This window comes from Hermetia illucens, chromosome 7 (assembly GCF_905115235.1).
Source record: "Hermetia illucens chromosome 7, iHerIll2.2.curated.20191125, whole genome shotgun sequence".
Classification (NCBI taxonomy): domain Eukaryota; kingdom Metazoa; phylum Arthropoda; class Insecta; order Diptera; family Stratiomyidae; genus Hermetia; species Hermetia illucens.
The window spans coordinates 4,897,281-4,914,166 of NC_051855.1; the positions used below are offsets into that span (position 1 = coordinate 4,897,281).

At 43.0% G+C, this 16,886-nt stretch overlaps 1 protein-coding gene across 3 annotated transcripts in view; it reads left to right on the top strand.

Moving 5' to 3' along the window:
* Window positions 1–16,886, top strand: part of LOC119661016 (inositol 1,4,5-trisphosphate receptor) — a 104,158-nt gene that overhangs the window by 77,306 nt on the left and 9,966 nt on the right. For 2 of the 3 annotated variants that reach the window (XM_038070165.1, XM_038070166.1), the window contains 10 exons: window positions 7,436–7,580; window positions 7,732–7,875; window positions 7,942–8,165; window positions 8,238–8,438; window positions 8,503–9,936; window positions 14,300–14,438; window positions 14,500–15,452; window positions 15,524–15,716; window positions 16,211–16,506; window positions 16,610–16,774. In XM_038070165.1, the coding sequence (XP_037926093.1) occupies window positions 7,436–7,580; window positions 7,732–7,875; window positions 7,942–8,165; window positions 8,238–8,438; window positions 8,503–9,936; window positions 14,300–14,438; window positions 14,500–15,452; window positions 15,524–15,716; window positions 16,211–16,506; window positions 16,610–16,774 (3,894 nt within the window). Of the gene's footprint in view, window positions 1–7,435; window positions 7,581–7,731; window positions 7,876–7,941; window positions 8,166–8,216; window positions 8,439–8,502; window positions 9,937–14,299; window positions 14,439–14,499; window positions 15,453–15,523; window positions 15,717–16,210; window positions 16,507–16,609; window positions 16,775–16,886 lie in introns of all 3 variants that reach the window. The other variant, XM_038070164.1, reaches the window with a different exon arrangement.

Here is a 16,886-nt window from a genome sequence, read left to right on the forward strand (position 1 = left end):
GAGAGAGGTTGTCTTGAAATATGCCAACTACGCATATTGTATTCTCTTTCTCCTCCCAACCCACCAGCACCCAGCGGCCAATTCCGGTCACTTCATTCCATAGTTACCAGCATAAAACAGTGCAATGTTCCATCGCCTTCTGGCAATGCCACTCACAGAGGAAGACTTTGAGATCGGAAAACAATATATTATGGATAACGTCACCAAGACCGGGTAAAACAGCACCACCATAGAGGTGCGTGTGTTGTGTGTTTGGGGTGGTGGGAGGCAAAGCCTCTCAGCACTCAGACCCTGGTGGTCCATTGTACTCGATTCCCTCGTCTAACGGAATATCCCGGATTCGTTTATGAATCGCAGAATTTCCGTTACGAGATGTGATGCTACCCCCTGCAATTGTAGCACTTCATCACCAAAAGTCTGATGTCTGATTCATTCATACGCATGTCAAAGCAAAGCTGCGCCCACACAGCCCACACGCAGTGAGAGCTCATTTCATCTTAATCTCTACATGTATGTTCCAAGGAAGCTGTATAAACTCATCTTTGTAGTTCGTGAAAGTATCATCCGGTTTTTTAAGACAGTTCAACCTGGCCCACTCATCTTTGTTAAGGACTCTGCACAGCCTGGAAGTCTCCCTTTCACCTTCCAGTTCTTCACCGTATGCTTTATAAGAGTCTCATTTCGGACGTTTTATTAGCCTCTTATATTCACGCTATGAGTTCCGGAAGTTTAATCAGTCTTCTTCCTTATTGCTTTTGCAATTACGATTTAAAGGTCGTCTACTGGATTTCCTGAGTCTTTGCAGTTCTCGGTTCTACCATAAAACCATTTTACCGCATTGGCTTCAGAAAATAGGATAAGTTTTTTCAAAGCGCTTCAAAAGTGTGCGATTTGGAGTTTCAAATTGATCTTCTATCGTCAAAGGAGTCCTTAGTCTCCTAGGGAACTCCACTTTGTCAGCAAGAAGTTCATCAAACTTTGTCCAATCCGTTTTCCTAGGATTCCGTCTTTGTATTATAGAGTATTCGCCTGCAATAGTCAGACTAAATTCTAAATAACGGTGATTTGAGAGTGAGACTTCAGCTAGCACTCGTCAGTCGCTAATTAAAGGGGTTCATCCCGTGTGAAGGCCGTTTTTTGGCTTTTTTTAGAAACTTTTTGTGAAGAACTGGATAAAGATACAAATACGAATTTTTCACCATTGATTCACTAATATAATATCTTGAGCGTGCATAGTAATTTTTGCAGCCCGATCGCATAGTTCGTTATTGAAATACAAAGCAATTTATACACCCATCTCCAAAAAATTATGTTTTTCTGCTCCCACGCTAGAGGAGGCTGTGATTATCTTAGAGAAAAAAAAAGTGAACGGCATTTTAACATGCAGACTTAACTACAGTCCGCAAACTATTATTATTAAAAAATAAAAAGCTAAATTTTTGGTGCCGTGTTAAACTTTTTTTTTGTGAATTTTGGTTTTTTGAAGGCTTCTTCAATGAATAAAAAAAACTACTAAATGAATCGCAATTATCCTAGTTTGCGGACCATAGAAATATATTCCGAATAAGTCGTGCAAATTTCAAATAATTTCGTTGGATAGATTTTGGGCTATGGTGGCTGCCGATTCTTAACGTGGAGATTCGAGAAAAAAGCATTTAAAAAGTAGAATGTGATTTTTAGCCACAAAATCTTAAATCTGCACGTAGTCCATAAACCTTCATGAATCACATGGCTTCAATTCTTATCCTATTAGCGAAGTCATTCGGATCGATAAATACAAGCTTTATTACGTCGATCGACATAAATCTAGCATGTGACTTATCACGTATTTAACACTATAATTTCCGAACGGCTCCGAATATCAAAAAATCACTTTGCCCATATATTCTACACTATATCCAGATACAATTGATGCAACTACTCCCCGCAACATCGAGCACGTATGCAGAATGGTGTACTTCTGCATGGTTTGAACCAGACTGTGCGAAAGTCCCAGGACATCAAGGGAAGCCGTGAAGGATTTAGGTACAATGCCTGTAGCTGACAATATTATGGGAACTACAACCACCCGCTCGAGACGCCAAATTTCTTTGATTTCCCGAGCCAATGGCTCATAGTTCACCTTCTTCTCCACGTATTTCCGTTCAATGTTGCTATTATGGGGGATAGCAACATCAATAATATACGCGGAGCGACCTGTCTTGTCAACTAACATTACGTCAGGCTTGTTGTGTGCGGTATGGCGATCAGTCAGAACTTGCCGGTCCCAATACATGCTGTAAGCAGAACTATCAAGTACTGCTTGCGGCTCGTATCGGTAAACCGGACATGTCCCCGTGATCAACCCATGCTTGTATGCAAGGTTTTGATGGATAACCTTACATACAGCATTATGCCTGGTGATGTATTGCACCGGTGCCATAACAGTACAGCCAGAAATGAGATGGTCCAACGTCTCTAACGCCGAACCACACATTCTGCACTGGTCGTTCTCCACCCGTTCTTTCATGATGAGCTTTTTATAAGCTCGGGTGGCGACCACGCCATCCTGAATGGCACACATGAACCCCTCCGTCTCAGCAAAGAGCTCCCCAGCACACAGCCATCTGTTCGACAGATGCAAATCGACAAATGGCTGCCAAAGACAATTCACGTGTTTACCGTGCATTGCCTTCGACTTCCATTCCTCGATCCGCTCTTGGTCCGACTTCACCCCACTCAGAGGATTGAAAGATCGATCCTTCAAGTTAAGTGGAGTCAGTCCACAGTCTGCCTTACAGACAGCCGCATGCAAGGGACTCGCCTGCTCTTTGCTGTAAAAATAAGCGCGCAGCGAGTCGACTTGGCGATGATGTTGTGCCGCCACGTCAACCACGCCCCTACCTCCGATGTCACGAGGCAGGTTCATCCGCTCCACGGCAGACTTTGGGTGATGCATTCGGAATTTGGACATAGTTGTCCGTATCCGCCGTTGGACGTTTTCCAGGTCGGTCTTCGTCCACGGCAATATTCCGAATGCATAAGCCAGTGAAGGGATAGCGAATACATTCAACGCGCTTATTTTATTCTTCCCCGACAGATGCGATTTCAGCACCAGCTTTACACGTCGCAGGAATTCGGACAGCACAGATCACCAACTCGAGCATGGGTTCCTTGCAGAATTCCTAGGTACTTGTAGAAGTCTGTCTCGGTCATAGCTTCGATGTGGAGGTCACCAATGCTATGTCCAGCATGTGGCTCGTGATGACCTTTGCGGATGGCTTGGATTCGACACTTGTCTAATCCAAACTCCATCCGAATATCACGGCTGAACATGTCTATTATTCGCAACAGACTTCTAAGATGGTCGTCAGTACCAGCATACAGCTTGATGTCATCTAAGTACATCAAGTGTGTCAGTTCGCACTTAGCACGTAGGCCATACTTTATTGCAAAACCATGCCCTCTAGCATCATTCAGTAGCCATGAAAGGGGGTTCAGTGCCATACAAAACCAAAGGGGACTCAATGAATCCCCCTGGAAGATGCTCCTCCGTATATGGATGGGCTCTGAGGTATTAGCACCCTCAGATGTACGGACTGATAAGGTGGTATGCCACCCTTCCATGACTGTCGCCAAAAACTTTATTAGTTTCGGATCAATGCGATACAGATGTAGGATATCGATTAGCCAGGTGTGCGGAACGCTATCAAAAGCCTTGGCATAATCGATATAGCAACTGAAGAGGTTTCTTTGGCCTCTAGTTGCTTGTCCTACAACTACCGAGTCGATAATGAGTTGCTCTTTGCAACCCCTTGACCCAACTCGGCAGCCCTTCTGCTCCTCGGACAGAATGTTGTTGGTCTCGAGGTGCGCATTGATCCTTCCACTAATAATGGACGTGATGAATTTGTAGAGGGTTGGTAAGCAAGTGATCGGTCTTGTGTCTGCGGGGTCCTGCACCGTGTCCTTCTTAGGGATAAGGTAGGTAATCCCCGCAGTGAGGAAAGGTGCAAATTCCTCCGGCCGACTCATGACCTCATTTATACTGCGTGCCAACCGACTGTGTACGCTGGTAAATTTCTTATACCAGAAATTCTCCACCCGATCCAGACCTGGGCCCCTCCAGTTCTTCGAGCTGTTTATGGCTCGTCGAATTTCCTCTTCGGTAACATCCGCGAAATTCATGCCAGGTGTATTGACATGGCGGGTGCCTTCGGCGGTGATCCACTCGGCATGCTCAGCATGCTGGGCAGGTAACCCCCAAAGTCCACCCCAATACTCTTTCGCTTCCGTCACCGAGAACTGTATTGTCTGGGCGCTCTGTTGGGATTCGTTAAGAGATCTGAAAAAGCTCCGCTGGTTCCTCGCGTATGTTGCATTCTGGACACGTCTGGAATAACTTTCGCCATACCGTCGTAACCGACTGCATATGACAGAAAGTTTCTGTTTTAGTGTGTCCAGAATTTCAACAACGGGTGTCTCACAGGGGATGGCATAGTTCCGGTAAACCCTCTGCACTTTGTTTCTCACCCGTCGGCTGGCATTGCCAGTGCTGATCTGAATCAGTCTAGCAATGTCCTGCCTTAGTGAGTCCCGCCGACGTTCCAGACGAATTTTCCATGGTGGATCTCTTTTGTCACTCAAACCAATAACGCGAAAGCGAATCTTCTGACCGTGCAATCTAACAGCTGCAACTGCACCACAATACACAAGTGATTGTAGTTGCAGCAGCGACATATCAGCACACAGTCGAGATGCAATCTCATCATTGATTTGAGATAGAATTCCCGGAGTTGCTGGAGATGCATTGAGCCTGAGAATACCTGGTCTATGCAAAGGATCCATATCCGAGAATTCCATACACGCTCTTTGGAATTCGTCCCGAACCTCAGCTGGACGGTGGAGAAGAGTGCTTCGGCGAGTACTGAACCTGTTGCCTGCAGTGCGGCGTGGTGTTGTTGATGCCGCCGCCTCTGCCCCCATCGACTCTCGGTCACCAGTTTCCCCGATGACTTCAAGTCGAACACGCTCCCTGATGGTGGCTGGGATTGTGTCGCTGCGAGTAATAAAGCGGTACTGGTCTGCGACTCGCTGCACAGTCACGTGCGCGAATTGCGGGAAACGCTCGACGAATCTCTGGTGCAACAAGGGGCGGTAAGATGTTGTACCTGCCCCCGTCGTTATTTCGTAGTAGGAGCGGATGATGAAGAGGTTCATTTCTTTAGTCCATTTCATCCGCTTCCTACGCGAACCTGCTGAAGTGGTCGCCACAGATTGTGGCGAAACAGCTGCAGCAGGCGGAGCTGTGCTCCTGGTCGTCGTGGCGCCTAGACGTCGAACCCCTCCACGACTAGCGGTTTCGACGCCGTGCTGTCCATTACGAGAGCACGACCCAGTCACCAAGTCAGACGACTCCCGCCGGTTATCCGTACCGGACCTTAAATTTCTCCTTCTTCTCATTTTTGGTGGTGCATTTTATCCCTAGCTGCCAGGTGTTGAGATAGCTTCCTTAGTGAGTAATCTGCAATACTGCGAAGTTCCTGCACTTTCCTCACCTACCCCCTGAGACGCTGCGGTGGCGTACAGCCATTCAGACTGAAGCTATCCATCCCTCCTCCTTTCACAACCGGGCTTGGGACCGGCTTCGGCGGAGTTTTATTTTATCCGAGTTATCACAATCTCGGCAGATGCCGGATTTTACCTAATACTAGTACTAAGTGCCAAGCATTTAGGCTCGGACGATCCTACCTACTTAAAAACTGAAGGGGCACTGGTGGTGGTGGCCGGTGGTAGGTCAGTGGGAGAATCCGTCCAGTACTCCCCGCAACATCGAGCACGTATGCAGAATGGTGTACTTCTGCATGGTTTGAACCAGACTGTGCGAAAGTCCCAGGACATCAAGGGAAGCCGTGAGAGATTTAGGTACAATACCTGTAGCTGACAATATTATGGGAACTACAACCACCCGCTCGAGACGCCAAATTTCTTTGATTTCCCGAGCCAATGGCTCATAGTTCACCTTCTTCTCCACGTATTTCCGTTCAATGTTGCTATTATGGGGGATAGCAACATCAATAATATACGCGGAGCGACCTGTCTTGTCAACTAACAGTACGTGGTGTAGAGGAGAGTCCAACCTCATCCTTATTAAGAACTCTGCACAGCCTGGAAGTGTCCCTTTCACCTTCCAGTTCTTCACAGAATGTTCTAAAAGAATCTCATTTCGAACGTTTTACGAGCCTCTTATATTCACGCTGTGAGTTCCGGAAGTTTAACCAATCTTCTTCCTTATTGCTTTTGCAATTACGATTTAAAAGTCGTCTGGTTGATTTCCTGAGGCTTTGCAGTTCTCGGTTCCACCATTTTATCGCGTTGGCCCCGGGAAATAGGACAAGTCTTTTCAAAGCGCTCTAAAAATGTGCGATTTGTTATTACTTCTACACAGCTTTCACTTTTTCACAAAATAAACTGTTGTTTTCTAAAGTGAACTCCTACCCACGATTATTCAACATTGATTCCAATGCTCTAGTTATTGTAGTTTTTGAGTTATTACAGTTTTAATCGTGAAAAGGTGACGATTTTTTTTTTTAGAAATTAAAGTGCGCACTAGGTGCGACAAGGCATCGTGGTGGCTAACGCTGATGTTTTCCTTGAGGAAGTAAAAAATGTACGAATCGAGTAGAAAGATGGTGCTACGACGAGCTAACTCCAGTATCGAATGGGACAAAAGCTCAAGAGAATACCAAGGTTCCTTATCGTAGATCAGAAAAGTAGGGCAGAAATAAGTAATAATGGGATGGTAGTTGAAAAAAATACAACGAAAGTGCTAGTAACTTAGGTCCTGATACCTAAATTACTAGAACTGGCCCTGATGCCAGACTAGCCTTTAGATGGGTTCCTATTTTCCAGGGTTGCAGAAATTTGACTTACAATAAAAGTTGATGTGGCAGTTGAGATAGTGGATTAAAGATGTTCATGAGGGAAAATAGATGAGAACTCAAAAATTTCTCTGAGATGAAATCGTCGGTATTTCCGGTAACGGAAAGTCTTTGTGGATCCGTCAGTTCTGTCAGCCCGGATCAAGTTTAATGAAATTGAATTTTATGATGTAGCCTAGTTTCACGCAAGATGGCTATAGGGTAACTTCGGTTTGCCAGGACATAGCTTGAAATCATGGCTATGAGTCCGCCTATGATAGATATAAGTTGTAAGATATAAGGATTGGTTACCTAAGAATTCGATTATTGCCTAGGGTCCTCAAGAGAATCGACGGGATAGTGAACATGAATTGGCTGCGATGATCCCATAAGATCGATACTGGGACTCTGTTACTTTTCAGGTCTTTATATAAATTTTACTAGAAGTTTTATGAAAAATTATGTCCCATAGAGTAGTCGGTTTATGTCAATTTTTTTAAGCAAAATTTCTGACAACATTAAATTATACTCTTTAGGTGCAACTTCTTGTATCAGATAATGACGTTGAATCCTACAAGCAAATCAAGACGGATTTGGATTTACTTCGTCAAAGCGTGGAGAAGTCAGAATTGTGGGTCTACAAATCAAAAACCAACGAGGATACAAATCAACCAATTATTGGTAAGTGAAGAGTCCTACCTTTCTCTAGCTTATAAATCAGTTCAATCAGTGTTGCATCCTTTTATTGTTCCACCATTTTATTACGTTCCTACTTTATTATTTCAAACTTCTATTTTTTCTTCCTTTTACCATTTCATCTTTCTATCTCCAGTCGATCGATCCCTTGAGCTTGAAAAAGCAGACGATGTGAATCTCAATTCCGAATATGGAGCAAGTTTAAGCAGTGAACAATTGCAGGAATATCGCAAAGTCAAAAAAATTCTGATAAGCATGAATAAGTTTTGTGTTACTCCAGGTAAGGATGAAGGTTTCATTGGTATTTGTATTGGTTTTATGTGAAATCTGTATCTGTTTGTAATAGGTCCGAATGTAAAACCTCGCAAACATGAACAGCGTCTCTTACGCAACGTTGGAGTTCACACAGTTGTACTTGATCTCCTACAAAATCCTTACGATGAAAAGGAGGATGTACTTATGAAGGAACTGATGTGTTTGGCGCATGAGTTCTTGCAAAATTTCTGTTTAGGGAATCAACAAAATCAGATTTTATTGCACAATCATTTGGACTTGTTTTTGAATCCAGGGGTAAGATTACCATTTAAGTTCCAGGCTGATAATAATCCTTACATTACACAGACCCTCTCGCTTGCATTTCAGATTCTCGAGGCTAAGACAGTTTGTGCCATCTTCAAAGATAACTTAGCACTTTGCAATGAAGTCACTGACAAAGTTGTCCAACACTTTGTACATTGCATAGAAATCCACGGTCGACATGTTGCCTATTTGCAGTTCTTGCAAACTATTGTTAAAGCTGAGAATCAGTTCATTCGCAAGTGTCAGGACATGGTCATGCAGGAGGTAAGTTCACTGCGACCATCAACAAACGGATATGGCTTTAATCGACCATAACCTTAACTTATAGCTCATAAATGCTGGCGAGGATGTACTTGTATTCTACAACGATAAGACCTCATTCAACCAATTCGTAGCGATGATGCGGAAACATGACCCTTTGACCGATGACAACCCGCTTAAGTATCACGTTGAGCTAGTCAAGCTACTTGCATGCTGCACTATGGGAAAAAATGTCTACACTGAAATTAAGTGCAACAATTTACTGTCTCTAGACGATATAGTGACTATAATTTGTCACTCTGATTGCATTCCAGAAGTCAAGGAGGCTTATGTCGACTTCCTGAACCATTGCTACATTGACACAGAAGTTGAAATGAAAGAAATTTACTCGTCAAACCATGTTTGGAATCTATTTGAAAAATCCTTTTTAGTTGATATCAACCACGTAATTAATGCAAATGTGCCAAATTCTGCCTCAGACCCTAGTCATCGATCCATGATCAATTATGTAGTGAATGGAATTATGAACATTCTGAGTACATTTTTCAGTAGTCCTTTCTCAGATCAATCGACTATTGTTCAGACTCGCCAGATAATTTTCGCCCAACTCCTCCAGGCAACATACAAACTGTCTCAGTGCAAATGGCTAACGCTAGCAGAACGTTTCAATGTGGATAACTGCATCCGTACCCTTTCAGAGTCTGCGAAAAATCGAGGCATCGGTATACCAGCGGACCTAGAGAATAGGGTTGCTTCAATGTGCAATAAGTCCGCGTTATTCACACGCCAGACGACAAAATGGCTACTGGCCTCAAAACAGCCGAAAGTAGAGCGATCTCAGTCGCAACTAATGCGAATGGATCGCAGTATAATTGAGGGTCTACAGGATATCGTTTCGCTACTAGAAGATCAATTAAAACCGCTTGTTGAGGCCGAAGTTTCGCTACTTGTTGACATTCTCTATCGTTCCGAACTCCTGTTTCCTGTTGACACAGAGTCCAGAAAGAAATGCGAAAGTGGGGGCTTCATACGACGCCTTATCAAGCATACGGAAAAACTGCTCGAAGAAAAGGAGGAGAAATTATGTGTTAAGGTCCTGCGAACACTTCGCGAAATGATGGCTATGGATATTGACTATGGTGAGAAGGGTGATACTCTACGTTCAGCACTGTTGACCCGATATTTTGGCAAAAGATTTTCGCTTAAATCCAATGACACGTCGGATTCTAAGAAGACTGCGCAGTACCAAGTAACACACGGTCCTGGCGCTAAGTACCTGATTCGGGCCGGTCGTACTTTACATGAAGTCCAGAACCATTTGGATAAAGAAGGAGCATCGGACTTAGTAGTGGAACTAGTTATTAAGTCAATTCATTCGTCATCGATATTTGTGGAAGCTGTTGAGCTTGGTATTGCGTTACTAGAAGGCGGGAATCCTATAATACAGAAGGGGATGTATAATAAATTTTTGAGTGGAGATTTCAGTCAGGCGTTCTTTAAGGTGAGTTTTTTTCTAAGTTTATTTTTTATCTTATATTTGTTGGTTTTTGTGTATTAATCTTACCCGTAGTAGTATCAAGAGGTCTCCCCCTCTGGAGGACTTAATGGCGAGATTACTAGGTTATTGCAGCGGAGTTAATTCGCGTCCGGTCGTTTTGAGAAAGTTGAATCCGAAATAGTTCAGATTTAAGCGATAGATTAATGAGCTACCAATTTGCGTTACCAAAGTCAAGTGCTTTAAGTGGTGATGGATGGATGACTTGGAGTTGGTTGTCAAAGATAACACCCGGAACGATTTTTAAAAATAGGAAAACGCTTAGATTCGAATTCAAATTCTTATAATTATCAATGTGTTTGTAGCGAACAAGTTAAAGGAAATTAAAACGTATACACGTATGTGTCCGCTTGGGCATTGATTCCACAAAGGTTGATTGAACAGTATATTCGCGGACTAACTCGCCCGAAGGCTTGTTTGTGGAAAAGGGCAACATGTTGTTTTTCCAATGCTATGATTCCCCGAGTTTGGGCGATAGAGACTGGAACCGAAGTAGTCACTGACGCAATTACAGACATGCTTATGCCTTTTTTCTTGATAACCGCTTCATGTTTTCATGTTATCAGCTTTTATGTTCTTGCACTCTTCTCCTTTGTTAGTTTTAGTCGTAAGGCTACTGCACCTCTTCCTTACACTGAGTACATATAGTGATTATCAATAATCCAATTTTTATGCGGAAGTTTAGGCAATAGTACTCCGTAAAAAGCGGCACTAGAATTTTGGCATCCTCCGTCTTCAGTAGCAGAGTGCTTAGAGGTTTTTCACGAAGCTTTTCGCATGCAAGGAGGAGTTCATCTTTATCCCTTCAATTACGTGAATCCTTGCAACTTCATCCTTCAGAATGGACCAAACAATAGATTTGGCTCTGGCATCAATATGGAATGAAATCCTGTCTATGCCTATCTTAAGCGCCCTGTCATCTAAGTTTTAACAACTACTATTGGCAACTCCACGCCAACTTTCTTAATACGGTGCTACTATTTGGGACCGATAACACTACATGTCTCTCGGAACGAATGCGCACTTCCAGGAGATAATTTACAGTTTTTTCCTTAAGGTGACTGCTCGTTTTCAATCTCTCTGGTTGCCATATGAGTCTTAAATGTTTCTGACCGTTTCTTCTACAGTGCGATTAGAATTTACAAGTTGAGGCTATTGGAGGACTATTATCGTTTAATTTTACCCTTAATCATAAATTTCCTAGGCTGTCCTTTACCCCCAGCGTCCGTAAATTCAAAGGGTTGTGGTTTGTTTGTAGACTGTTTGGCCGGAGGCGATTAATCCAAGGGCAGTTTTTTGCCCTTAAGCAAATGCTTGCCCATGGAAAAGGCTTTGGTCTTAACAAGTGAGGTCGATTGGAATATAAGCCAGCGGTAAAAACGGAAGTACCGTCTTGCTGCTATTTCTTGAAGGAGTGGGTCCTAATTGGATTGGCTTTCCAGTTGAATATGTGAGAGATTTGAGTATAGTCCGAAGATGAGCTTAGGGTTGTTCCTCATTCAAATGGGAATTTCCACGATTGCAGTTCTATTGTACTTTTTTTTGCCTTGGTAAACGTTGCCATGGTTTGTGTCCGGATAGCTGAGTGGTTAGAGGACAAGGCTGTCGTACGAAAGGTCACGGTTCAAATCTCACTGGTGACAGTGGGATTTGTATCGGGATTTGTCGTTGGATACTAGTCGACTCAGCTGTGAATGAGTACCTGAGTCAAATCAGGGTAATAATCTCGGGCGAGCGCAATGCTGACCACATTGCCTTCTACAGTCTACTGTGGAGAATGAAGTGCTCTAACACACTTCAAGACCCTGATCCAATATGGATTGTTGCGCCAACGATTATTATTATTAGAGTTTGAGTTTTCATGATTGGCTACCATGGTGTTAGTTTTACTGAGCAGGTCGGACAGGCAGACACTATTTTTTACTGAGAAAATCTTGCTGAGATTGGAAGTCATCCGGTGTTCAGAATTCACCGTGCTGGTCAATTTTGAGCCCGTATGACCAGTTACTTCTCAGCACGGTAGTCACACCTTAACTTGACGTCTGACTACCGTTTAGTTTCGGGTTTCCCCTTAGTTCCCAAACGGTCGCCCTTATAAAGCTTCTGACCACGGTAAGATAAAGAACCCTTACAGAAAATGAATGCAAATTTGTCGGTTAGCAACCTCCAGAGACGTTATTATTACCAAAATGTCAACCTTGCCTCGCATACCAACTGACTTTCGGCTATCGAAAGCTGCTAATGATTTATTTCTGGAATGTGCGCGATCTTTTTGACAACGGTGTTGAGGCCCCTCTTCGGCTCGAGCAAGAATCCTCGGAAACACGAATCCGATGTCGGACTGTTGCTGACGAGTTTTTGCAGGGTCTAAACTGCAGGAGTTTAGTCCAAAAAGGTGCATTAGAATTATTATATAGTGCACCAATCTAGTTTCCGGGTAGAGTGAAGAAAGATGCCATCTACGGACAGTTGCACATACCGTTCAAGGGAGGTTTCCCAAAGATGATATTCAGATCGTGATGGAAGCTTTGAATGTCAAGGTGGGCTCTGGAAATCCCCTGCCCGCACATGTGATGTAATGATCTCAAAAAATTCATTGCCTTTAATTTGCAATTCTTTTAACTATACCGTAACAACAACAGTGAAGCCCATGGTGTTTTAAGTAGGCACCTGTCGTGAGACTTAATCCTACGGTCCTCTTAAGACACGGATTGATTTTGTGACCACAATCGGAGCCCCGCTGATACAAGCAACAACGGTACCAGTCTATACCAAGTGCATGGCTTAGCATTCATACTGGTGGATGCAAGAATTACCTAAATCTATACCGAACTATGGAGTACGGCACCCGTGTTGATACGCAACACCACGTCGAGGCCCGAAGGTCTCTTCTCGCTTGAGCATAACCACAACCACCATGAAACTCCCACTAGGGGGCCAACCGCAAATAACCGAGCTGTCCTCACATACAACAGGAGTTCACCCGAAGTATGTGAGTCCAGGGGCTTTCCCGGTTCCCATGGTACCAGTATACCCCTGGTAAGGTTTCGTGACCAATTTGCCACTTCAGATGAGTCCCCGTGCAGACTCGGGTCTGATCGCCCTGATTAGGTCTTTGGAGCATTCGCCTATTGAATCACGGCCGGCAAACCAAAGTGATTGCAGCGTCTCCCGATGCCACCACTATGGAGGTTCTCCTCGACCACTTGGTTTTGGTTTGGCCGATAGGGTTGCCGCCCAATCTTCCTCGCCGCCACCTCTGAGCACCACCGTAACAACAACAGTGAAAATTCCGTAGATTTCTGCCATTTCCACCGTCTCGGATTTGGAATGACCTGAATGTACATAACTAGAGGGATGTTAACATCGCCATTGAAAGGGACCATCATCTGATAATGGCGTACTTTCGCTTGCGCGTCGCCGCTGTATCTGACCACAGGGGAATAGAGCGTTTCCCCAAGTTCTATATGGGCCGTCCGCGCAATACTGCTGTCGTCCAACAGTAGGAAAATGTTGTGCTGCACAAACGGCACAAACAAAATAACTCCGCCGAGAATATTGATGAACACTAGGCCGTCATTAAAATTGCCTTGGTCGGTGCGAGTGGAGTGTCTTAAAAGGATATTACAAGACCAGAAGAAAGAGTATGAGAAGTTCGCCGTGGTGTGTGCTTGAATAAAGAGAGAGCACATTGCGTTAGGAAGGGGAGTAGAAGTTATCGCAAATAGCAACCACTTCGTTACCGTATATCGCATCATGAAGGAGCTTGCAGGTGATGGTAAACCTTTCGAAGATCCTGTGCGAGACATTGACGGTAGCCTTCTCATCCACGATGATGAGTAGCTGAAGAGATGGAAGAAGCACTTCATCACGATTCTGAATTATATAACATTCCACCTTTTGTCGATGATATGACAAGTCGCCGTAACATACAAATACGGAAAATTGCCAGTCATAACGGAATTAAAAGGAAACCTCCCTCGTTTACCCACCACCCGCATCGAACTTAAAAAAGGTTGGTTCTTCTCGTATAGCCTATGTCCCTATGTCGTAGAATGCAACCGAGACTGCTCTGCTCACGTTGAATAACGAGATACCACCTTCTCCCCCAAATTGGATTCCAGCTTGACAAAAGAACCTTTAAATGCTTGCTCACTAAAATGCATCCCTGAACTAAGTTAGTCCGATAATATATTAGAATGTTTGTGCTGGAACCTTTGAATGATTGAGTCGATGTTGCTTAAACAAATAGCTCGGAAAGATGCTCCTCATGGTACTTGACTCACCTTTGGGAGTTTGCTTTTTGCAGGTATTTTTTGATAAAATGAAAGATGCTCAGCAAGAAATCAAGTCAACGGTCACAGTGAATACGAGCGACATAGCTGCTAAAACGCATGAAAACAAGCAAGACGTTAAGGATCTTGAGAAGATCTCTCGTAAACACGAAGGTATTGACGCTTGCCTTGTAACTAATTTTCGTTTAATGTACTTAGTCATTCTTCATTTCAGTAAAGTCCAATGGAATAATCATAACCGATGAGCTCCGGGAAGAGCTTAACAATGCTGGCATAGCGACAGCACGAGCCTATAGCAATGCTCGCAACATTACCCCCGGGGAGGAGAATACCATGCTCAATATAGGTAGTGCTCTTGAGGACATGTTAGCGGAGAAACTGGAAAAGCACAAGGACAAAGGGGATCGTAATAAGCTGTCATCAAAAGTTCTGGTCATGCAACCTATTCTGCGTTTCTTGCAATTGCTCTGTGAAAATCACAACCCTGACTTACAGAACCTCCTTCGTAATCAAAACAATAAAACCAACTATAATCTCGTATCTGAAACTTTAATGTTCCTCGATTGCATTTGTGGCTCAACAACAGGCGGACTAGGACTCTTGGGATTGTACATCAATGAAAATAATGTGGCCTTAATCAATCAAACTCTGGAAACGCTTACAGAGTATTGTCAGGGTCCTTGTCATGAAAACCAGAACTGTATAGCTACGCATGAATCCAATGGTCTTGACATCATAACGGCTCTAATTTTGAATGATATAAATCCACTTGGCAAAAATCGAATGGATCTGGTACTCGAACTTAAGAACAATGCATCTAAGCTCCTGTTAGCCATCATGGAAAGTCGAGGTGATAGTGAGAATGCTGAGCGTATCCTGTACAATATGAATCCAAAACAATTGATAGAAGTTGCATGCAAAGCCTTCCATCAGGAGGAGGCGGTTGATGACAATGAAAATGACGACTATAATCCAGAAGATTCAGATGATGATGTCGGTGTTTCACCAAAGGAAGTCGGTCATAATATATACATTTTGTGTCATCAGTTATCTCAGCACAACAAGGAGCTTGCCGCTTTATTAAAAACAAATGAAAATATCCAGAACTATGACAACAAGATGAGTCAGGCGCTTTTGTATTATGCAACCCATACGGCTCAGATAGAAGTGAGTTTTCATTCTGCAACATTTGGGAATTACTAAGTTTTAACTGGTTCATTTTTTAATCTTTTTGCCAGATTGTCCGGCATGATCGCACTCTTGAGCAGATTGTCTTCCCCATACCGGAAATTTGTGAGTATCTCACGAATGAAACAAAAGTTAAGATCCTAAATACAGCGGAGCGGGATGATCAAGGATCAAAAGTTGTGGACTTCTTCGATCGAACGGAAGAAATGTTTAATGAGATGAAATGGCAAAAGAAACTAAGAGGTAAGATTATTTTTTTTAATACTGAAACCCCTAGAGCCACGGATAGTCAGTTTGAGATTGTTTTCTTGGACACCCATTTCAATGGAGGGACTGAAGTAGAGAGTTAAATAAAATCATGAGCTGACTGTTTTTTTTTTGCGCAGTGCTTCGTGGAATACTAAGCAAGATTCTTGTTTATTTTGTTGCTTCTTTTATTTCCGTTTCATTTTTAATGAACAATGGTGAAAATCTTGGGTCCAAATCTACGGATGATACAACAATTTAAATGTGATGTGTCGCGTCCAGTAAATATAACCCAGCCGGAAAAAGCTTTGCCCAGAACCGATTTAACATTTTTATAATCCCCTCCTTTAATGTCCTTCGACCGACGAAGATGGTACCCGTTCGAGGAAAGATATAAATGTTACTCGATAGCTCGTCTACAATCAATTTGAAACCCTTCCTGAAAATTAGAATATTTTTATAATTTGTCTTTTCATTTTCTTTTCTTCCAGGACAACCGCTTCTATTCTGGGTTAGCAGCTACATGTCCCTCTGGAGCAATATTTTGTTTAATTGTGTTGTTGTTATAAATTTAATCGTTGCATTCTTCTACCCATTTGATAATACAGTACCTGAACTTAGCTCACACATGTCATGTTTAATTTGGGCCATCATGATATTTTCATTTGCCATTGTTATAACATTGCCACGAGAATCTGGAATAAGAACACTGGTTGCATCAGTTATACTGCGATTTATATTTTCATTGGGCCCAGAACCAACAATGTGGCTATTAGGGTCAATAACGGTATGTATTTTCAATAGAACTACCATAGTTAAAGCACTAGTATTAGTTAGAAATTCTGGTCTCTTGAAAGAAAACTTATTTTTCTTCTATTTTTTTTTAATAGGTTGCTCTGAAGTTCGTTCATATCGTAAGCATAATGGGCAACCATGGTACCCTTGAGAAGAATTTTCTTAAAATAATAACAGACGCACAGTTACTTTATCATTTTGGTTACTTACTATTATGTCTGGCTGGCCTACTGTTTCATCCGTTCTTCTATTCGGTTTTGGTAAGCATCCAATCATTTTGATGTTTTTTTTGTTTAAATGGAGGGACTTCAAACCTTTCTCCTCCTAGTGGTCAAAAAGGGTGCTCTCAATTTCCCGGCCCTTAGTGCTAGC